Raw genomic sequence first — 23,827 nt, forward strand, 5'->3', positions numbered from 1 at the left:
CTGGCAGCCTGATTTAAATTTAGTGTTCAGAGATATGCTGCCAAATCTTGGACAAGTAAGTGATGGTTAAAGAACCAAAAATATAACGCTTTTGTTAAGCAGCCATGACAGCATCTTTATATAGCTGCACCATATATACTGTGTATATACAGTATATAAAGTATATCTTTTTAATACATCAGTAAGTTCAGTGAAGAAACCTCTCATTGTTACTCCACACTGGCCTAACACATCAACAATTTTATCAATTCCAATCTCCAAGGTGAACGAAATTCTGTAACCTGTTGAGTGACTAAAAAATTCTGGGTTTTGGATGGATCTTAGTTTTCCAACACACACACAAAAACACAGCACCCCCAAACAGACGACTAACACATCCCCGTTCAACTAACACCAGATCAAGATTTTTCTTATTAGTGTATTTTACCAGCCTGGATCTGGAGTCAGGATAAAAACAAAGTGATGATGACACTTACACACTGGTCCATCCAACATGTTGAGAACATGCATCATGCAGAGAAAAGAACATGAGAGAGAGAGAGAGTGAGAGAGAGAGAGAGAGAGAGAGAGAGAGAGAGAGAGAGAGAGAGAGAGAGAAGAAAGAAAGAAAGAAAAGCAAAAAAGAAAGAAAGAAAGAAAGGTAAAGCAAAAGAATAAATGTCAAAAAGCATCAAAATACACCGGGTGCTACAATGGCTACAAGCAACAGTTAGTACTTAAACATGAAAACTCAGCTAACAACAGAGCACCACAACACTAAAAGGTGAACTAAAGACAAACTGCAGTACATGGTGGAGGGCAAATTGCATATTTGCAAACAGCAGCAGATTAGCAAAAGTATGCATTTGCCTGTTTAGAATGCATGATATGAGTGGACAGAATACTGTAACATAACTGCTGTATGACTTACAGGTAGACCACCATTGTGCCACCACCCATCTCCTCCACCCTCCCTCCCTTATGAAAGCTGGGTTGTCCTCATCAGTGTTGATGACCGCTAAGCCAAATGCTGCAAAAGCTGACCTCGCATCATATTTTTGAGGTGGATCAAGTTGAGGAGAGAACAAAGGATCAAGGGACGCATGAGTTGTTGGTATGTAAATGTGGTACTGCGTGTAACTGCCAGTGTCTGGCAAATCCTGTGGTGTACAGCTGGTTCCAACTTTTTTTATTTAGTAAAAGTGATTTCATGTTACATGTTTTACCTTTGAAAAGCAGTGAGGTACAAGACCTGCTGCCACAGTTGAGAAGCAGGGGCGAGTATGTGCATGAGAAAACTATGTTTTTAAAAATGAATAAATAATATCAAATATACTTGTTTTTCTAAGTTAATTTAATAGAAAAAAGAATGCCGTACTCATAGATATACAGTGATTAGTGTGTAATTGCATCTTCCAACAAAGCTTAAAATTAAACCATTAAAAATACACAGGCATGAGAGCGGGTGTGTGGAGGCCTCCATGTTGCCCCGCCATCTTGAATACAGTGGCTGAGACGGGCATCACCTTTCCACCCGAATCATGTTTTATGTATATGGCTAGAGACCAGCTACATATACAGCTTTCAAATACTCCACTTACCTTCCTTGACAGGAATTGCTGGCTTCTTCTGCCTCAGACCCAGAAGGATGAAGAAAAGGACAAGTGGGATGAAGATCTCAAAGGCCAGCACCCACTGCATTAGACAGAGAAAGAAAATTTACAGTATTATTTTTGCACTGCATTTTCAATTAAACTTGGCCAAAGCCAAGCCCAGTTCCAGCTCAGTGATCCTCAGTCATGGTTCTTTACCATGACACACTCCTTGTCACTTCCCATCTCCTAGCGCATGGATCATGATGTGATCAGACTTTGTAGAGTTTGTCTTGATGTATGTTTAATCATCCAGGTAAAGAAATCCCAGAAAGTTCTGTTCATGTGGTTGTAGCATCACATCCACATGAACAGAATCAAATTCCTGGGATTTGTAGAGTTTGGTTACTGCCACATATCAATCTATTGCATCAGTGAGTCAGTGTGAATGATGTCCATTCTGCTGGACATGCACATCTGCTCTTGGCTGTCCTACAAACTCTTTCTATAGTGGCAGTCACTCTGAAGCAGGATGGGTAAGGCACATCTTGCAGTGTTTGCAAATATGTGTTACTGCTTATTTAATTTGCTCAGTGGGGCTATAAAGACACATAAAAGGCACACTGACTTGAACAGGTTTGCAACATTCTGTTGCAATATACAAGTGATCAATGCCACAAGGTACCAAGATAATTCTACCCTGCTTCTAAACACAAGAGAGAGGAGAGGAGAGGAGAGGAGAGGAGAGGAGAGGAGAGGAGAGGAGAGGAGAGGAGAGGACAGTTTAAAACAAAGATTCACGGTCAGATTCTATATTCTGATCACCATGCATTTCTTTAGAAATTAAAATCTCTGCATATTTTCAAGTCCATTTAAACAACCTCTTTGGCTCTTAGGGCAACTTCCTGCTTGTCTTCTCCCCTTTTAACACTCCTGAATTCAACCTGGACCTCGAGCAGCTGCAGAGCACTTCATTTGATGAATTCAAATACAAAGTTGTGCGATGACAAAGCCACATGAGGGCACTGATTCTTTCCAGGAATCATGTGTGTTTAATATGACAGCATAGTGCCCTTTTGTAACACTGTCCACACAGAACCATTGGAACCATGATGTCTTTGTGCGTCTGTCTTGGACGCCCACATATACAAACACAGCTGGTGTGTGTTGCTCTGTCTGTGAATGTTAGGACAAACAGGCCTTTTAGACAGAGACAAGCGTTCACTGACACACAGGCACACAAAACAAAAACCTCTCTGCTCACATTATCAAATCCATTTAATTGATAGGACTCCCATATATAACTGTGGTAATTTTGAATACATACTAGAAATAAGGTAATTCAAACGTAACCAGAAACCACAATCAAGGGGACTCCTGGGCTCTTGATAAATTTCTGCATTGCATTTCATGTCTTGGGAACAAAAGTAAATGGCTGATTTGAATAACAAACAGTAGAGCGTTTTGTCAGAGTGTCTGATTCTGCAGCTCCCTTATGACCAAATGTACATGTTAAAGGTCCAATTCCCCACAGTCACCAAGCCACTGTCACTGCTGGCCAGGATCTCATCGGACTCTTCAGCTTGGTGGATCTATTTTTCTTTAAAACAGCACAAATTAATATTTTATATCAACAATAGAGCCCATGAATATATGTAAAGCAAAAGGGACCGCTCACATTAAAGAACCAACAGCAAGTATCACCAGCTCATAAGAGCTGTGCCAGTATATGATCATCTCAGGGATCAACAGCAGTCAGACTGATCACCAGTCAAGTCCATTTTTAGCTTATTTCCCCATTAGTACATCAAATTATTGTTATTTTTAGATTCATATTGAATTAAATCTGCCTCACTACTCTGCATATAATATATAAAGATCTGCAAAATAGACATATGCTCACTTACAAGTTCATGTATGTGCAACAAAAGCAAAAGGCACCTGGATTGCTGCATCAATGTGGCATGTAGTGTTCTAGCCAGCGGATGATCGCTGGCGCTGCACTGAGCTGGGGTGAGAATTTTATCGCCACAGTTCCACAATTAGCAAGAGGTCACCCGATACACAAGTGGACCAGCTCTGCACCCCGGAAAATCCTGTAGCTAGCCAGGCCTCTGTAGTCGGTGCAGACCAAGGTAGCTTAGCCACTGTTAGCTCTCCCCCAGCAGATCTCAAGCAGCTGAGAAATCAGGCAGGCTGGGTGACTGTGAGGAGGAAGCATAGTCCTAAACAGAAGTCCCCAGTACACCATTCAATTCAATTCAATTTTATTTATATAGCACCAAATCACAACAAACAGTTGCACTTTGTATTGTGGGTAAAGACCCTACAATAATACAAAGAAAACCCAACAGTCAAAATGACCCCCTATGAGCAGCACTTGGCAACAGTGGGAAGGAAAAACTCCCTTTTAACAGGAAGAAACCTCCAGCAGAACCAGGCTCAGGGAGGGGCAGTCATCTGCTGTGACCGGTTGGGCCACCAACCCATCCACATTTAAAATAGTTTTTCCCCACTCTGCAACACACCTGCCAAGGAACAAACTCTGGTTACTAGCAACTCTTTGAGAAACATAAAGCTAGAGACACCAGCAACCATAGTTGAATGCATTCCAGGGGCCAGAGCAGGCGACAGAGAGCAAAATTTGAAACTAATAATACTAGATTTCTAATTTGTATGAGCTATAAGCCATAATCATCAAAATAAAACAAAAAAGGCTAAAAATATTTCAATTTTTTTAAATGCGCTAGAACATGTTGATATATTTACTATTGTGATGATTTTATAATTTTATTCGAATACCGATTATGATCAAAATTAAACTTATGATAATGTGATAAGAAATTATACTCACTTAAATAAGCGGCATTTCAGCTTATTTAGAGTAGAAATTGGGAGTGAACAGTAAAACTGTTGCCTGTCTGGCACAGGTTCACCTGCAGCTGTGTCTTTGACCTTCTACTGTAGCTGAGCACAAAGGATTATTAGCAACATTTTGGGAATGTACATTCTTAGCTTTTTGTACAAATAGGCAGGCTCAGATAAAGTTTTAGTTTGTGTTTGTGTTTCTTGGCTCATCAGACTCGTATGTGTAGTATCACTGTTTTAAAAGTATATAAATAAGACAAATTTTAATCAGCTGAATTCATCCTTTACTATCCTCTATTACAAATATGGTGTATCCAACAACAAACAAATATAGCACCAAAACACCCAAAACAACATGTGATGTTTCTAAAAAAAGAACATGCCACAAAGATTTGCTCTTGCATGTTTTCACATTGTGCCCACACACACTTTGAGTCATTATAACTGTGATGCAGCACTAAGGCAAAGAGAATGACCTTCTCTGAAATTAATTTTATTTGCCTTGGTTTTTTGTTATTTGATCTAACTGTTATGTTGGAAATATAGAGTGTAAAGTAGCAGCAATGGCTAATAAAATTACAACATTAATTAATGTGTGATATAGGCAGCAAATGTTAACAGTCCTGCCTGTCTGTGATGTTAATAGAGTTAATTTAACTGACTTATCAAACAAAACTGTGTTTAAAGAGTGTTACGGGTCTCTTAAAGTCCCACATTATCTAGACAGCAACTAGACAAAAGCCATGGCAGCCTACTTGTATTTGATCAGCAATGAAGTTATGGTGTCAAGTCACCAGAAGCACATCACTACCTCAGGGAACCTAAAAATATTGTGTTTTCTACATTGTTTTGTTGTTGTTGGGGTTTTTTGCACTATCTAAAAGAATCTTAAAATAAATCTAAAATGTATTTATTGGGGCTGGGCAATATGACCTCAAATCATAATCACAACTAATTTAACATTTTACCTCAATTTCAATTAATGAACAATTATTATTATTACTACTACTACTACTACTACTACAACAGACACACCAATCTGGCATAATATTATGACCACCTGCCTAATATTGTGTTGGAGTCCTTTTTGCTTCCTGGACTTGGCTAGACCCCCTAAGATGTGCTGTGGTACCTGGCACCAAGATGTTAGAAACCAATCCTTTAGGTCATGTAAGCTCCAAGGTGGGCTTGTCATGTGTTGGTGTGTTGTGGAGACGAGGACCCAAATGCAGACATGCAGAGACGGACTAAGGTAAACAAAAGCCAAGCCGTTATTTCACCATTTATTTATCCTGCTGAAAGAGGCTACAGCTTTCAGGAAAAAAAGTTTCCATGAAAAGATGCACGTCAAAGTAACATCCACATGGATGGCAGGACCGAAGGTTTCCCAGCAGAACATTGGCCAAAGCATCACACTGCCTCCACCAGCTTGCCTTCTTCCCATAGCGCATCCTGGTGCCAGGTGTACCAGACCAGGGCACCTTCTTCCATTGCTCCATGATCCAGTTCTGATCCTCATGTGCCCAGTGTTGGCGCTTTTGGCAGTGGACAGAGGTCAGCATGGATACCCTGACCATCAGCAACAAACTGCAATGCATTGTGTATTCTGACACCTTTTTACTGCTTCTAACACATCAACTTTGAGGACAAAATCTTCCCTTGCTCCCTAATATATCCCAACCACTAACAGGTGCCAGGTGATGAAGCAACAATGAGTGTTATTCACTTCATCTGTCAGTGGCCATAATGTTATGCCTAATCTGTGTATATACATTGCTGAAAAAAATTAAAGGAACACTCTGAAAACACATCAGCTCTCATCATGCATCCATCTTCTACCATTTATCCCAGTTGGAGTTGTGGGCGCAGCACTCTAAGCAGAGAAGCACACACTGCCTTCACCCCAGCCACCTCTTCCAGCTAATCCGGGGGAACACAGAGTCATTCCCAAGCCAGTCGAGAGATACAATCTCTCCAGCAACTCCTGGGTCTGCGCCGGCACTGCCTCCCGGTGGGATCTGCTCGAAACTGCTCATCAAGGAAGTGCCAAGGCAAGCCAGTTTTGGAAGCCGGAAGCAGAGCACTGGGATCTCCACCTCTGACCACCAACCAATCCACAAAGCACTGAAACCCTACAGACACTGCTGTGGGTGGTGGGCACACATGAGGATAGACCCTTTGGGCTGTTCCTGGCTGGGTCCCATGGGCTAAGGTAGAACCCAGTAACCCTGTCCAAGACAGTGTGGATTGGATGCTTGATTTTTGTCTCAGTATAGGGGTTACCTGAATCATTCGTTGTTTGGCTCCTCACCCAAGAAAAATTTGCCTTGGGAGACCCTACAAGATGCGACAACATAACTCCTGGGATCGCTGGGATATACAAATTTCTCTAGTGCAATGAAGTGGCAATTAACAGAGGGGGAACATCTTTCAGTGGGGGAAAAAAGCTTGCTTGATATTTATACTGAGATAGACTGGGGAATGTGTAAGTTTATTCCATGCAGTTGTGCAGTATGATATTCAACAGGTTCCATCTTTGATAGTTTTGATTGTATGTTTTATTTGAGGTTTCCAGCTGATTTTGTGTGCATTTATAAAAACACTTTACTGTTATGTTACTGTATGTTATGTCTGCCAACTTAAAGTGTAAAATCTCACCACTAGATGTCAGTGGATTGCAAATTGCAGTCAACTGAATTCTTTCTTACCCCTCCCTATTCAAGTGCATAATCCTAGCTGCGTGGCCGCTATAGGACAAATAACTCTGGCCGTCTTTCTTCTGTAGTGATGAGAGGGATATCATTGTTAGGTTACAGGTAAATCAGCTTAAAGTGGTTACACACATTTCCACAAACACAAAGCAGGGGCACATCCTGGCCATTTTCAGTGAACCATTCAGTCACCTCTGTACCACAGGATCCGTAACGCTGCTGCTGATATATTATTAAGCAGACACATTTGCAGTTAAATTATTAAAAAGGCTGATCATGACTTCGCATTGAGATGAATGAGGTTTGGATAGTGAGAAAGCAGTGAGAGAGAACTTATACACTAATCTGACCAGAGCCAAATTAAGGCCATATTAATTAAAACAAAAATCACTGTCTCCATAATCATCTTAATGTGGTTTTGTCTATAATACTAACTGCGAATCTGCAGGTAACCCCTGTCCGACAATCATTTTAGGTCATGTTCAATGGCTAAAATGATGCCGACTACATGTACACAATATAGACAATGTAAAACCCACAATATGCATTATCCAAATGAAATGCACATTCAGAGAGGGAGCAACAAGGTTATGAAACTAAAGAGATTATGTCATTAAAAGGCTTAATTTAGTATGGCAGCTTTCCCACTAAATTAAATTAAATTTGACTCTATTCATCATTTGAGCACCACATCTAAAACTGGGTGGCAACATTTGTGCAAGGTTTCAACTTTAATGCTTTAATTTCAGTCCCTAACCATGACTGTTACGTGCTTATGGCTTATGTCTCCAAACAAAATAGAGAGGTAGCTTGATCTCAAACAGAAAGGTAACTTTGTAAACAGTTAAAAGCTTTATTAAAGGCTCATGTTAATGATTTCAACATCAGAAGAACACTAAACAACAATAGCATACATGGCAGGGCTGCAGACTGAAAGCACTGCTCCATCGCCATCAGTAATTTGATAAGGTTTATGTGGAAGGTTGTCTGAACAATGAATTGCAGAGAAAACTTAGAGGTTTCAACCCCAAGTTGAAATGTTATTTTAGGTCATAAGAGAAACAGAGAAAACTTTAAACGGTTCACACACTTTCTCTTGCAACTGCACATCCCACACCGGTGCCTTCCTGTAAGTGGAAAGACTGACAGTGGCTACTGGCCCTGAATGGTTGCATCTCCAGTAGCACCACCACCCCTGGCAAAAGAACCCTTCCTGATGATCAGAAACACATTGAGATTACAATTTAAACTATTACCAATTTTGTGGCTAACCAAACATTTCAGGTGAGAACCTCAACATCAAGCAGTGGTGGTGGAGGCTAGAATATGAAACATTTTTCACTTATTATATGCATTTTGTCTCAATGTATTCCCCCACATTGCCGAAAACAGTATAAACTAAAGAAGAAATAAGTATGTGTGTCTGAAGTTTTGACTACTGTAATGTACAACTGATATTTGAAACCCACTACAGATACATATGGTAAATGGACTGGTTTTTATATAGTTCTTTTCTACTCTATCACTCAAAGCCCTTTATATAGCATGTCTCATTCACCCTTTCACACACACAATCACACTTCAATAAATGCATTGGGAGAAACTTGAGGTTCAGTATCTTGCCACAAAGACACTTTGGCATGCAGAAGACTTGGATCGAACCACCAACCTTCCAATTAGTAGATGATCTCTTCTACCACCTGAGCTACAGTCAGCCCTGAGCTATTGGTGAGTTGTTACATAAACTCTACAGCACCCACATGAAGGTTTGCTGCAGTGTGTTCACATATGAGGCCATGGTTCAGGTCAGAAAATGGTGGAATGCCCATGGCGCTAAAATTCATCCCAAAGGTGTTCTATAGAGTTGAGGTCAGAACTCTGTCCAGGATAGTCAAGTTCTTACACACCAAACTTGCTCATCCATGTCTTTATGGACCTTGCTTTGAGCACTGATTCGAGGTCATGTTGGAACACGTCTCCACTGCTCTAGAGTCCAGTGGAGGCGTGCTTTATACCGCTGCATGTGGCACCTCGCATTGCGCTTGGTGATGTAAGGCTTGGATGCTGCTGCTCAGCCATGGAAACCCATTCCATGAAGCTCTCTATGCACTGTTCTTGAGCTGATCTGAAGGCCACGTGAAGTTTGGAGGTCTGTAGCGACTGACTTTGTAGAAAGTCAGCAGATGCTGAGGCGTTCTATGGGCCTCAGCATCCCCAAAATTTCACGTTTTAAACAGGATCTTCAGATATTCACTTATTTTGGACTAAACGAAAAGTAATTTTATATTTATTTCCATTGGTCTTATTGTCAGCTAAACATGTTTTAATTAATTTTTGATTGATCAATGATTTGGATGGGTGAGTGAATACTTGTGGCAAAATAGTGTATGTTTAATAAGCTGAATGCCCTTCTTTAGGTCTTTCTGGACCCTTCTATAGGCCAGCCTGTCTTCTGACCTATAGGCAGCATCCTGCACCCTAAGCAGAGGCCACACTGTACGGTCTAACTATGGTTTCTGATTTGGAACACAGATGGTTTTTGTGGGTAGGACAGTATCGGTACAGAAATGCACACAGACAAGGACAGATGACATGTATTCCTCTAAATCTGCACCTTCCTTGAACACTCCCCAGTCAGTGTGTTCAAAGCAGTCCTGTAGAACTGAAGTGGCCTCCTCACTCCATACTTGCATTGTTTTGACAGTTGGTCTTGTCATGCAGATGAGAAGTTTGTGAACCTACTATGATTGACGCTCAGCAGAAACACCTGGGCTTTTTGATCCTAAAAAACAAACAAACTAACCTGCATGTTCCCTGAGAACTGACACAGACATACACATTGACTTATAGTCATTTCCCAAAAAATTCACCTAATGTTATTCTCAATTACTGGGAATGGAGAGCTGCTGATGATGCCTGTTACCCAGTACACTGTCTGACTACCCACAAGCAGTTTCTAGTTTTAAACTGTGAAGTAAATGGACAAGGCTTAAAGAGTTATCAAGACAGCCTTGACTCCCTAACCATTAAACTAAATCTAACATTACCCAAAAACACACTCACAAATTGGTATCCTTTGAATCTGCAGGGTTCTAGCCCGTGGTTGATTGCCCGGCACTGCACCATGCTGAGGTCGTCTTACCCATAGGACCAACCATTATCACAGAATATTACGTACATATTATCCAACTGTTCGCCGTCACTGAAATAGCAAGCTAGCACGACATTTAGTGTTTAGCATTAGCAAGCTAATTCTAATTAGCCCCACCCTCCAAAACACACAAACACTGGGCTGCATTTTTTTTTTTCTGGCTAGAACCCTGAAAATGGCTTCACTTTTTCTTATAAACTTGTCATCCATTTCAAACACACATACATAAATAATTAAATAAATAAAACACAGCACTTTGGCATTAGTCTTTTTGTTATATAATGTGCCTTCAGTAATGCTTTAATCTGCAAGTGGATCTGGTTTGATATATTTGCTTTGTGGCTATGAATAGGTTTTAAAACCTGCTGCATCTATTTATAGTCACCTACAGTTTGAAGTGGGTTACCTCTGCTTTTGCTGACATTTATCATCAGCCATTTCAGTACGACACAAACACAATCTGTTTTTAAATCTGAATCACACACTGAATGACTTAGATACAATTACCAGACCAAGTTTTCCAAGTCAAAGATTTCAACTTTCACAGGCATAAAGAATACCTACTATGTCCATCTTTCAAACTTTCAATAGTCATTCCTTGGCAGCACAGTTTTTAGCATTCAGCCACATATAAAATTTACATTTTAGTCTTAAAATCTAAAAAGATTTTTCTTTTTGGAGAGTCAGTACAAGCTGGGCAGCTGAACAATAAATTAAAACTCACTAAACGATAAAAGTAAAGCCAGGGGAATTTGTGGGTTGATCACTGCCAGTGACAGATTTCACACAGTCACATTATTATTTTATACATTGTTGCCTGATAAATAATGATATAAAATAATGATAAAAGTGTCATTGATACAATGTTCCTATTGCAAATGCAACCTAAACCAAGCTCCTGGTATCAGCTTAATAAATAATGAATTTCAGGACAAGCTCATGAAGTATTTCAGTCAGTCAGTGGTTGGTGTTCAGCTGCTCAAGAGCCATCTGCTTTCTAACGCATTTGTGAGTCTGATTCATGAGAAATTTGTGTTTGTATTCCTTTCTCGCTGTCAGAGTTACATTTATATCCGCAAACAGCATCTCAGCCTCAGCAGATGCACAGAGAGAAACAAACAAACCTCAAAGGTCTGTCCATCCTTCCCTCAACACTTTCAATACAATCATTCAGACCTGTTCTGTGTTGATGGTTATATCTGCTACAAGAACAGTGAGCGGGATGCTTATTCACACGACACCATCAGACTCATGGAAATGGAGTTCTGAATTCTGTTCTTTTGCTCACTTCCACAAACATGTTGTTAAGATCACACTTTAACAGATCCATGTTCTTCACATAAAACAAACAACCACTCAAATCTGTTGGTTTGGCGATCTGCCAACAGGCAGAAATATCCTCCTGCTCTTCTCTCATCTGATGATGATCATTATATGATGCAGCTGCTACACACACGTAATTAATTTCAAGGTCGGCAAGAAATTAAGTGTGCACACCCATGCACACCTAGATGCATATGTACACAACAAGTGTTTGTTATATGTGGAGATCCAACAGGAAACTATAGTGAGGCAGATTCAATTTACTATGACTCTCATAATGATAAAATTAATGTGTCAATGGGGAAAACTAGCTTTAAAAAAAAAAGCACCTTGTTTGGCAACCTATAGCATTCACTTTGATTGAATCACAGTCTCTGACATCACTGACCATCAGCACACACCTGTCCTTACGCCTGATTGTCATTCTATTGATTGAAAACTGTGGATTCTAATTTCACGTTCAAAATTAACTGCTTGCCACTGACTAACATGTAACATTAGATCACCTTAACAAATCAATGCCTTGTTACTATGCAAGTGAGGTGTTAGCATGTTAGCCAAAAGACCTCCTTAGTGAAAATGATAAGCTGATCAATGAAAAAAGACAAGTATGTGAACACCTTAACCAAGCTGAACGAGATGAATTCAGCTCTAAAACAGAGCAATCTGAAATGCTGAGATCTGGAGAAAAGGCTCCAAAAACACTTGGCTGTCAAAGATCAGCTATGGGAATGAGCTACAAAAGAAAGAGGATTAAAAGCTAATAAAAGGTTCTCTTTCTGAGAAAAAAAGACCTCCCGTCCTTTCTGGGCTTGTTAATCAAACAGATCAGAAGCTGCAGAAGTAAAATAAAGTGCGTTTGTCAGTCTAACTGAGGAAGAGGCAATTTATATACAGTACATCTGAGATCCTGACTGGAGCTGGTAAACTGAGCTAATTGTGTACTGTTTAGAAGTGAGAGTGAGAGACGCCCATTGTAAAGGTCCACAAACTATTCTGGATGTCAGGACAAAAAACAAGCCATAAAGTGGAAGGAACTCTGTGGTGGAGTTATAGATTCTTCTTATTATTATTATTATTAGTAGTAGTATTTTAGCTGGTTGCCACAGTCAATCATCTGCCTCCATCTCAGCCTGAGTTGTCTCTCTGATATACTAATTTCTAATCCTGCCCATTCTGGTTACTCCCAATGAAAATCTTAATATCTCTGTAGACTGTAGAGTCTTTATCTTACAATATAAAGCACCTTGAGATGACTGTTGTTGTAATTTCACGCTATATAAATGAAACCGAACTAAACTGAACTCTGCCACTTCCAACTCAGCCTCCTGTCTTTTTCAGCAGCACCAGTCTCCAAACCACACATCATGTTAGGTCTCAGTACCATCTTGTGAACCTTTTAAATTAGGTTTTATTTAAACCTTCACTATGTCTGCTCCTCTCATTTTACTGGTACAGCTGTCTCTGTTTTATCTAGTGTAAAATCTTTGATGTCACAGCTTTAGAGAGGCTTTTATACCCTGGATCTATAACTCCACTGAGTTATAGATATAGCAATTTTCTACTCTTGCTGAATTACTCAAGGTGCATGTTTACCAATACTTTCATACAGTGTTCTATTCTGTGTACTGTAAGCACTAAACACATCAATGGTTAATTTACAATTTCCAAGAAATCTAACATGCATGTTTTGGGACTTTAGCAGGAAGCTGGAGAGAACTCGTGACATCTAGACATGCAAACTCTCAATTTTTTTTTTTGTTTGTTTGCTGGATTTGTCTAATTAGCAAAAGCTTTTCAGAACATGTTTTTACTTTGACATTATGGGTTAAGTAGCGTGATGGGAGACAAATGCCAATTCCATTCATTTGAAATTAAACCTGCCATGGAATAAAGTGTGTAATCACTAAAGAGGTTTAAATATTTTGGAGCAACAGTATTTCAACCCAAGACAAGCGGTTGTCAAATAAGGTTTCCAACCCCGTTTGTCTCATCTCTAATTTGTTTTTCAAGTCATTTCATCTATAGATGTAATCAAAATCTATCTCTGATGATCTTCACAAGAGGAAGGAAGATTTCTTAATAATTCATGAGCTACCTGAGTCCCTTTTCCCAGCACCAAACACTGCTGCAAGTGTGCCACAACCAAGGCCTGGCTTTAGTTCACAGACTGGCATTGAGTGGTACTGAAGGACTTTCTGCCAGCAATCATGCATTACTAACATTTTCTATAGCAAATACTGTTTGTTTTTACTGTGTGGACGGCCTATTTAGTGATTTGAGGACACTATCTGAGCTGGACACATGTTATAAGAGGAAAAAAGAAAAAAAAATACTTTAAGGCAATGACATATAATCCAGCTGGAGCAGCTGTTTTAGGTCCAGTCAAATTTCCAACAGCGCCTTCATTAAAATATCTGCATGTTATTTCAGCTTGACATGCCCAGACTATGGCCAGAGATTTGACTTTCTTTTCATCATTTTAACATCAATAAGAACAGTACCAATCTTTAAAAGCTGGAGCTGGCATTTCCTCAGAGCTCTGACAGTGCTGATCACTGTTAATCATATCCACCCTGGAGTTTGCTGTACCAGGACCAAGCTATTTCTGTAATTAAAACAAAACCTGACACCATTTTTTGAAACTTGCCAAGCATTCAGCCATACAGGGAATGGAAAGCTGAAAGGTCTAAAAAGTGCTGCATTTTAAAATGCACCCACAAAGCTGTTTACAGAATTCTTAGGAACAAAAAATGATTAAACGATTCTGAACAGTTTAACCAATAACCCTCTTAATCAGAACAAATGTCAACTAAGTGAAGCTTTTAGAGAACTACACAGTGTTTGAGTCATTCTACAAAAGAAAACAAAGGTTGCACTTTTAATCCCCAGTCTGATCAAGAGGCAGGGTAAATGGGAAAAAAAAAAAAATGTTATTTTAGACAACTTATTAAGCATTAAGTAAGGCATTTATCTCTCAACAGTCTACATGTCCAATGCTGGAATAGATGGTACTAGTAATTAGTGTTATATGAGGCCGTACTGCGCTAAAAAAGACCAGTCATTATCTAGGTCAGGTTTCCATAACCTCAATTTGATCACTAGTTTATGTGTTCCTCTAAAGGCAAAAGTCTTCCACTCTATTTGCTCTGACAAGCAACACAACCCCAACCAACGTAAAAGAAAAGCAGCAATAATTTAGTCTTCACATCGTTGTGCATGGAGTTTCTATTTTGAAGAATACCCATGTGAAGAAGAAACTGTGCAAATTTTGTTTCAGGTGATGTTTATCACATAATGCTGACGTCCACCCATGATTCTAAAAATAGCATGCAGCTCTGCCCAGACGGGGGCTCTTCAATAATAAATTGAACAATGTACATTTAATGCAATAAAATTGAAATTAAAATCCCAATTTTGACAACTTTTCATCTTAGAGGCCTTTATACAGAGGTCCATGGCAATGCCAGAATATCATATTAATGTCACTGTCTCCTCAGTGTCATTAAGTACTGGATGACTTTGAATTTCTTGCATTTAAATACAGGTAAAACTGTCCTTGTTATTGGTCCTGACCTACAACGCAAATTCCAAAAACATGTAAATTAAAAAAAGAATCCATGCATAATGAATTGAAAATGTCATAAAACCATATTTTATTTGCAACAGAACACAGAAAACTTATCAAATGTTTAACCTGAGACATTTGACTAGTCTATGAAAAATATTAGCTCATTTTGAATTTGATGGCAGCAAAATATTAAAAAAAAAAAAAAAAAGTTCATCCAGAGCCTCCTTTCAATTGCATTATTGCAATTTTTTGTAAACATCCATAAACAGTGCAAGAGTTTCCCATCTACAGTTAATAAAAAAACATGGCAGAAAGGCTACACGAACACTCGACCCATGGAACACATCAGTCTACTGGCTGTCCATTTGCTGCAGAACCCAGTGTAAGATTTTATTATATCTCAGAACTGGTAACACCTCATACTGCACCCAGATCACTCAGATCGGAGAATGAGTTACTGGTACTGGTTCTATGGTCCAGGAGGACCATGCCTTTACTGTCTTAGTTCTAAAGCTGTGGAACAAGCTTCCTCCCACTATTAAAGCAGCCCAGCTCCCCATTTTGGGGGAAAAAAAAAACTTTGAAAAACCCACCTGTACAGACTGGCGTTTGTATAACATTTCATAATATCTTGTTTTATTCTCACCTTCTTTATTATTGACCTTTGTTTTGCATTTCTTTTATCATTTTATGTATCTTTTATGTTTTAATGCGGCTGTTATTGTAAATTTTGTGAAGCACCTTATAACTGTGGTTTAGAAAGGTGTTGTAGAAATAAAGTTTTTTGTATTATTACTATTATTATTGGCATAAAAGATAAACAAGGACTGAAGGTGCAACAACACTAATGGCAAAAGCTGACATAAAATCAGAGAATTGCACACATTACACACTCAGTGAAAAAGCTACTGGTGTATTAGACTTTACAGACAGTTAAAATAGAAATTGTCATTTAACCTTGTGCTACAGATTTGCACATTCTTATCAGTCAGCAGCTTCATTCTTCATCCCTCCATCTCTAAACTCTGTCTCTCTCATATTCTCTCCCTTCCCCTCTGCAAATGATTTCTCTTTTTCCTGTTGTGTTTCTTTTTTGCTTTCTCGCTTCATTTTAAATCTTTTTATCGGAGTCATTGGCTATTCGCTGTCTCTAGTGTGGCCGGCCCACTTTTGTTTTGCACAGCCCACTATAAGACTATCATTCAAAGTGACTAGATGTAGGTCAGACATACTGCTAGCTGCTGCTAATGAAGACTAACTACTTAGTACAGCAGAGCACTAGGTTTCATTACTGATCCTTTATTGATCCCTGTATTATCCATGTGTTGTCAAAAGCCTCTCAACGCTACTTCCCATTGCCCGCAAAAGCCTCTAGAACCAATCAAAATGCAAGCCAGCGGCACTCCCATTTCCTTCGCTGCTGAGGATCTCTCACACGGCCTGCTCGCAGGTTAATTGGGTGGCGGAGCATGCCAGGCGAATCAGCAGCTTGGTGTGTACCCGTATGCAGGTGGCGCCAGTCACACCCTGCAATTCACATCCCTCTGTCATCACAACCACTGCGGCGTAGTATCTACTATTCTGTTAACATTAACATCATGTTGTATAAGCGCTTTGAGTGCTCTGATTGAGTAGAAAAGCCCTATATAAGAACTAGTCCATTTACCATTAAAATAAATATGCTGCCATTCTATGCTATTGCAATTGTACTGTGTGAATCTAGGTAGAAATCCTTTTATGATAGTCTAATATTTGGGCCTTTGCCTTCATTCACACTGGGCAGAGGGCAGACTGAAGAGAATGATCCCATGTCTTATTCTTATATGTACAGCACATTGGTATGGATATGGATGAACCTACTCACCCCATTAATCCCCGAAAATTGTGAATATCTAATTTATTCTATGTTCTTTCATCATTTTCAGTGTTTCCAGTTCAATCAAAGGTGATTTTTGCCATCGAGGGCCCATTGGATTTTCTGGTGTTTAAGTGTGCCACAGCCCTCTTGACTTTGGGAACACTGGTCAAGAGTATCAGAACAGCTGAAATGCATTTTATCTAAACACTACGTCTCTATCCCTTTCAAACCTCAAACATGCTACACCAAGCAGAATAATACAGTGCACACGATCAAGTGCTGTAAATTATATTGAGGAATCCAAACAACCTCTGGCTAATTAAATGGAAAAACACAGAAGAGCTACCTCATCAGCCCAGGACTCCACAGTTTATTTACACCAACAGGCCAGTGGCCACTCTTTACGGACCTTGTTGGTGAAATCTGTGGAGTCTTCAATGCGATGGGTAGTGCTGCCTACAAGTGGAGACAAGATGGTGGCGAGGTGCTTGGAAATGTTGTAGGTGACCGAGTTTATAGTGCCGATAATGGGTCTGAGTGGGACTCTTGTGGATTTTCGGGAGTCCATAAATGCATGGAGTAGGAACGGTAGTAAGTGAGGCTTTCAGTGGCTTTTTCCTTTACGAGTTGTTGAAGACAACAGATGACTTTTTTCTTGTAGATGCGTGTGGAGTCTCGTCTTAAGACCTTGTATTGTTGTAACTGAGGAGTGTGGTAATTTTGGTGTGGTAATCAGTTGAATTCAGAATCGCAGTGCACCTCCCCTTGTCGGCTGGTACTATGGTGATGTTTTGATCCTTACTCATGGCCTTCTTTTCTTGAATAGTGAGGTTGGATAGAGGAATTCTTGCACTGGAGAGAGTAGCTGAAAATTTCATCCTGATTTGCTCTGCTTCCAGTTGTGATAGTTTGTTATTTCTTATTGCTGTTTCTGTGGCCGTGATGAGGGCAGCTGTTGTGGGGATATGGTAAAATTGAGCCTTTTGGCTAGCACATTTTCCTCTGGTTTGATAAGTTCTTCACCCACTTCTCTTGGTTGTCATTGATTATTGAGGATGGTCTGTGTACTGACTCTGAATGGTAGGTCTTTGTTTGCAGTGTTTGAAATTTATGGAGTTGTCTTTCCTTGCCTTTGATATGTTGTGCCAGCTGGACTTTGTCCACAAATGTAGAAATTTCTTCTATGAGGACAGGAGGTAAGAGTGATGAGAGTTTCTGCCCGGTGTGGTGGATTTTGTTTGGAGTGCATCTATGGTGAAATGGACCCGTCTTATCCTTTCACTCAAAAGGTGGTTCTGTGGTCTCCATAGGATTTGTTCAGCTCTATGTCCTTTGACTGTGGACCCAAGGCACTAATTCTTGGGAACCAGTCTGGACTGTCCGCATCTCAAGTTGAACCAAACAGCCTCCTCACAAACGAATGACACAACATAGAAGAGCCACCTCAACAGGACAAGACTCAGCTGTACTGTACATCTGCATCTGAAGGAGAAAGGGCACTCTTTTGAGGAGGCCAGTGTTCACATTTTGGACCGGGAAGACAGCTGGTTTGAAATAGGAGTAAAATAAGCCATCTATGTCCACTGTGAACAACCATCATTGAACAGAGGAGGTGAATTATGTCACCAGCTTTCTCCCGCTTACAATGCTGTCCTAAGCTCCCTCCCCAGGCACCTCAACCCCCATTCACACCTTTGTTCCTGTGACCTCAATAGGTCAGTTGATACAATGAAGCAAAGTCCCAAGCGCCTGAAACCACTGACTGTAATGACCCACGCCTCCTTTCACACCTTGGCGCATATGATTATGCACATGAACAACAGTGGGTCACAACCACCTCCAGGGGACTACGCCCACTGGGATTTAAATACTTAGGTCTCTGCACCTTTTGGTTTGAGAACTGCAGAAGCCTTTCAGATGAGAGGTGAAACATCTTCAAGAAACAAAAAAAAGTTCAGTCGCCCTTTTTTCCAGCTCCAGAGACTACTATGACCTGGATGGCTGAGAACCTACACAGACATACTGTTTTTATGGTTGAGCAAACCTGAAGTCAGCTGAGACTGAGGAAGTCACTTGGATGAGTGATAAAATGTTTCTCCTACTGAAATCCCTGCATCCAGAAGAACACACTCAACTTTCTGAGATAAAGTGGATGACTGCAGAATTTTTTCCTTGATTAAGAAAAAGCCCTTCATAACATCTAGCCAAGTCAAGAATACTCTCAAAGAGGTAGGTATATTATTATCAAGATGCCTTCATGAATGTAAATACAGAAGGTTTACAACACAGTGCAAATTGCTAGTTACACTCAGGAATGCGTAATCTAGATTCAACTTTGCCAGAAAACATCTAAAAGAGCCTGCACAGTTCTTGGGAAATTTTTTAAAATAAAAAAATCTTTCATGACTTTTACTTCCTTTAGTTAGACAAGTTTGATCTCTAAACATTTTTTTTTCTACACAAAACAAGGCTAGACTCACTTTCAGTTGTGTTTACAATCTGATCAACACCAACAAAAGGGCTCCTCAGTGCAGCCAGAAAATGCTTGAAGTCACATGATCAGATCTTGCATTCTGATTGGTTCTAGGGACATGGAGGCATTTACGGGCAATGGTAAATCACGGTTGATAATTCAGACTAGTCAGACGGTATTTACTGGGTTATGACAATTGATTGGTGTATAGTACCTGCAGCAGTACTATTTGGGGGGCTGGATGGAAAGCTCTGGCGGCCTGGATGTGGCCCACAGGCCCCCAGTTGACGTTGCATGCAGTAGAGCATACTTTCCAGTTATTGAAGATCAAAGAGAGACCCACAAACAAGCAGCAACTAAAGGCACTTGCACTGACAGACCTCTGTGGGAGTAGAGTTTAGGTAGCTGCTGTGCACTGTTGGCACATGGCATTGAAGATTATAGTGGATGAATTATATTATTAAACAATTTATTGCCCGCCACTGTGTAATCAGTCATTTTAAATTTAAACATTATTAAGTAATGATTCGACAAAGGAGAGTTTTCAGTTTCAATGCAATATGTCAGAAAAAGATCCAGAGTGTGATTAAAGTGGTGTAGATTAAATGCAGTGTTGAGGCTGTCATTTTCAGCATCTACATGGATGCTAAAATCACCCTCTATAATTATTTTTATCTGAACTTGTCATGGTGTTGCTGTGTGGCTGAATGAGGGTGGATCCAGCGTGCAGGACTCAGAGGAAGAATTGAACTTTAAGGTGTTTTATTAAAGGAATGACAGGGACAATAACCAAAGCTATACAAGGCTGGATGGGTGCCAGAACTAAATATAAACAAACTACCAGACAAGGAGACACAGAGCAAGGATACAGCAAAGGCTGGCTGCAGATGGCCAAACCAGGAACAACAGGCCAAACATGGGTGGGCGGAGTGGGCCAGGAAGGAGGGCCCGAGACAACACTAAGACCAAAAAAAAACTACACAAAGCTGGGAGCAACAGAGGAACAGGCCCAGGAACAGGACAAAAACAGAGGGGCAAAACAAAAAGTGCTGGCACAAGGCCAGAAAACAGTCCAAAGCTGGGCATCAGAACAAGGCAGAACAGAGGCGAAACAGTCCAGCAAAAACTGCTGCCGAGGCACAGTGAGGCCGAAACAGTCCAAAAGTTCAGGGGGCTGCCCAGGACAAGGGGCCAGACAAAAGAGTTCATACAGGTTGGGATGCTTTCCAGGCCAAGGGGCTAGATCTAAGGGCTGGGGAACCTCATGGAAGTTAAGCTGATCGGGGGGCGCCCGCAATGCCAGCAGCGGCAACGAAGCAGATCAGGAGGCCAACCACAGTGCCAGTGGTTGCGTCTGTGAGACGAGACCGGAGGCTGACCGCGATCCCAGCAGCATCTGCGAGACAAGACAGGAGGCCGGCCGCTATCCCAGCAGCAGCAGCCGTGACACAGGACTGGGGGCTTGGACTGAGCCGGACCCTGAGGACAAGGCTTGGATTGAGTGGGACCCTCCGGACGCTCGGGCTCTGGACGCTGGATGAGACACAAGATATGCAGGCTGGGGCTCTGGTGCAGGGCACGCAGCTGTCTCCTGGGATGGCTGGGGCTGCTTTGGGGATTGTCTGGGTGAGTCTGGTGGTGGGGAAGATGGCGTGGACAGTGGCTGAAGAGGAGCTGCTGCAGCCGACAAGGATTGTGGCTGCAGGGGAGCTGCTACAGCTGGCGCTGGTGACTGAGGCAGGGGAGCTGCTGCAGCTCAAGAAGATAGAAGAGAGTCAATGTTTAATTATGCACATTTAACTGTTTCACTCTTTAGTGCAGTTGAGGATGCGATATTGTTCTTTGTGAATTTTTATGCTTATAATTTTTTTGCTGATTTTTGGTTTGTTTTTTGGTGGTCTGGGAGCAGACACCATCTCTATGGGGATGGGGTTTGGGGGGGATGACAGGAGTACTTGGATCAGCCACAGAAACAACATTAAGGATAAATAAAGGTTTAGTGAGGTCTCTATCTGATAAGTTCTTCACTCATTTATCCTGGCTGTCTTTGATTGTGGTGTCCTCCTGTTCTTGTCTAGATGGTCTTGGTATTGACTCACAATGGTAAGTTTTTGTTTGCAGTGTCTGGAATTTCCAGTGTTCCAGTGTTGTGCCAACCAGGCATTGTCCACAAACTTAGACACTTCTTCTAAGATGGAGGAAGATAAATGTATTTGTGAGTTCCTCCAAGGTCTGGTTGAGCTTGTCATAGAGTACATCTGTAATGAAATGGACCTCTCTTATCCTATCACTCAGGAACTGGTTCTGCTTGAGGTCCCTTCCCAGAAACCTCTACCCCCACTCATACTTTATTAAGATAGGGTGGGGCAAGATCTCACAGTGGTTTCACCCAAAACCCCTGGTGGTAATGTCCCACAACTTTTTTCACACCTTGGCTCATGTGATGGCGCATATAGTGGATCAACAAACACCTCCAAAAGGGGACAACGTCCACTAGGGTTGAAATATCTGGGATTCTCCACCTTTTGGATATAGAACTGAAGAAGCCTCTTGGATGAGAGATGAATCGTCTTCAAAAACTTAAAGTATAGTTGCCTTCTTTTTCAAGCTTTTAAAGGTCCCCCTTTTTCTGCTAGCCCTGACCCGGGGAGGCATGGACTCCACTAGACACCTGAAGGTGTGCTGTGGTATCTGTTGCCAAGATGTTAGCAACATATCATTTAAGTCCTGTAAGCTGCGAGTTGAGGCCTCCATGGATTGGATTTGTTTGTCTAGCACATCGCACTGATGCGTAATTGGATTAAAATCTGGGGAATTTAGAGGCCAAGTCAAAACCACAACCTCATTGTTGTGTTCCTCAAAACATTCCTGGACCATTTTTGATTTTTGACCATTTCCATGAAAGAGTATACATCTTTGGCAACAATGACATGTACCACCTATCCAAGCAAAGTAAGATCCACATGGATGCAGGACCCAAGGTTTCCCAACAAAACATTGCCCAAAACATCATACTGCCTCCACCAGCTTGCCTTCTTACCATAAGTGCATCCTAGTGCCAAGTGTTCACCAGGTAAGCCACACACACAGCCGGCCATTAATGTAATGTAAAAAAAATTCATCAGACCAGGCCACTCACTTCCATTGCTCCACGTTCCAGTTCTGGATGTTCACATGCCCATTGTTGGCGTTTTCAGCAGTGGACAGGGGTCAGCATGGGCACCCTGAATGGCAGCTATGCAGCCCCATATACAACAAACTGTGATGCACTGTGTATTCTGACACCTTTCTATCAGAACCAGCATTAAACTTCAGAAATTTGAGTTACAGCAGCTCATCTGCTGGATCGGACCACATGGGCCAGCCTTTGCTCCTTTGATCGATGCTTTAGTTTGTTTGTCTCCTCTGAGTTATTAAATTGCTCTCAGTCATCACAAAGAAGACATATCTGTGCAAACAGCGCTTCTTCATGTAGTCACACTTTGCTCCGCCCCCCTCCTCCCTGCTCTGCTGTGTTTAGCTGTCCTACGGTCACATGACTCAGCAGCACTGAGCAGAGACGTGGCATGCAGTGAGTGAGAAAGTAGAGCATCGTGTAGGCCCTTTACAGCTGTAAATAAAAACACTATAAACAGTGATGCCTGCTGGAAGGAAATTCTCTACTGTGGCAACACCACCAACTTATATAAAGACATGAAAGACAACAAAAAAGAGAGCTGTGTCCCAGAACGAGCCGCAAAGGAAATGAAGAGAGGAGGAAGGACATCCGTCAGACAGCCCCAGACCCCCAGCATAGAGACAGAGCCCACTACCAGAGAGGCAAACAATATCCAGGTTTCAGTCATGACTCACATCAGTTCTTTAGCATTAATGTTAAAGTTCTGTCACCGTAGTTGTTACTTTAGCAGATATTCAAATAATATATTCAGTCCCCTGAATTGTGTTAAATTACTAGATGGGAATTGAAAAGATTTCCTTCAAACATGAACTATTAAAAATGGTTGAATATAATAATCTTTTTATGTTGTCAAATCTGTTTTATTTATATTTTAAAAAAGAAGTTGACCCGAAGTGCTATAAAGACAGGCACGTTTAGATTCCAGGTCTCCAAAAAACCCAGTTTCACAATACACAAAAAGCTGAAAGATGTGTTTTATTGTGTTAAGTAAGTATTGTGGAAAGTAAAAATCACAGTGATAAAGTGGCCATTGAAATGTGTTCAGATTCCCCCCATAAACTATGACACACTGCTCTCCCCTGCGCAAGCTGCTTTTATAAGTTAAAAGTATCGGTATGGGTCT

The 23,827-nt window shown here is 40.9% G+C and overlaps 1 protein-coding gene across 1 annotated transcript in view; it reads right to left on the reverse strand.

Annotated features, from left to right (window-relative positions):
* abca2 (ATP-binding cassette, sub-family A (ABC1), member 2) overlaps positions 1–23,827 on the reverse strand; it is a 104,936-nt gene that overhangs the window by 72,064 nt on the left and 9,045 nt on the right. The window contains 2 exon segments of the mRNA XM_030723442.1: positions 477–479; positions 1,581–1,674. Of these exon segments, the coding sequence (XP_030579302.1) occupies positions 477–479; positions 1,581–1,674 (97 nt within the window).

The sequence above is a fragment of the Archocentrus centrarchus genome, unplaced genomic scaffold (genome assembly GCF_007364275.1).
Source record: "Archocentrus centrarchus isolate MPI-CPG fArcCen1 unplaced genomic scaffold, fArcCen1 scaffold_26_ctg1, whole genome shotgun sequence".
NCBI lineage: Eukaryota > Metazoa > Chordata > Actinopteri > Cichliformes > Cichlidae > Archocentrus > Archocentrus centrarchus.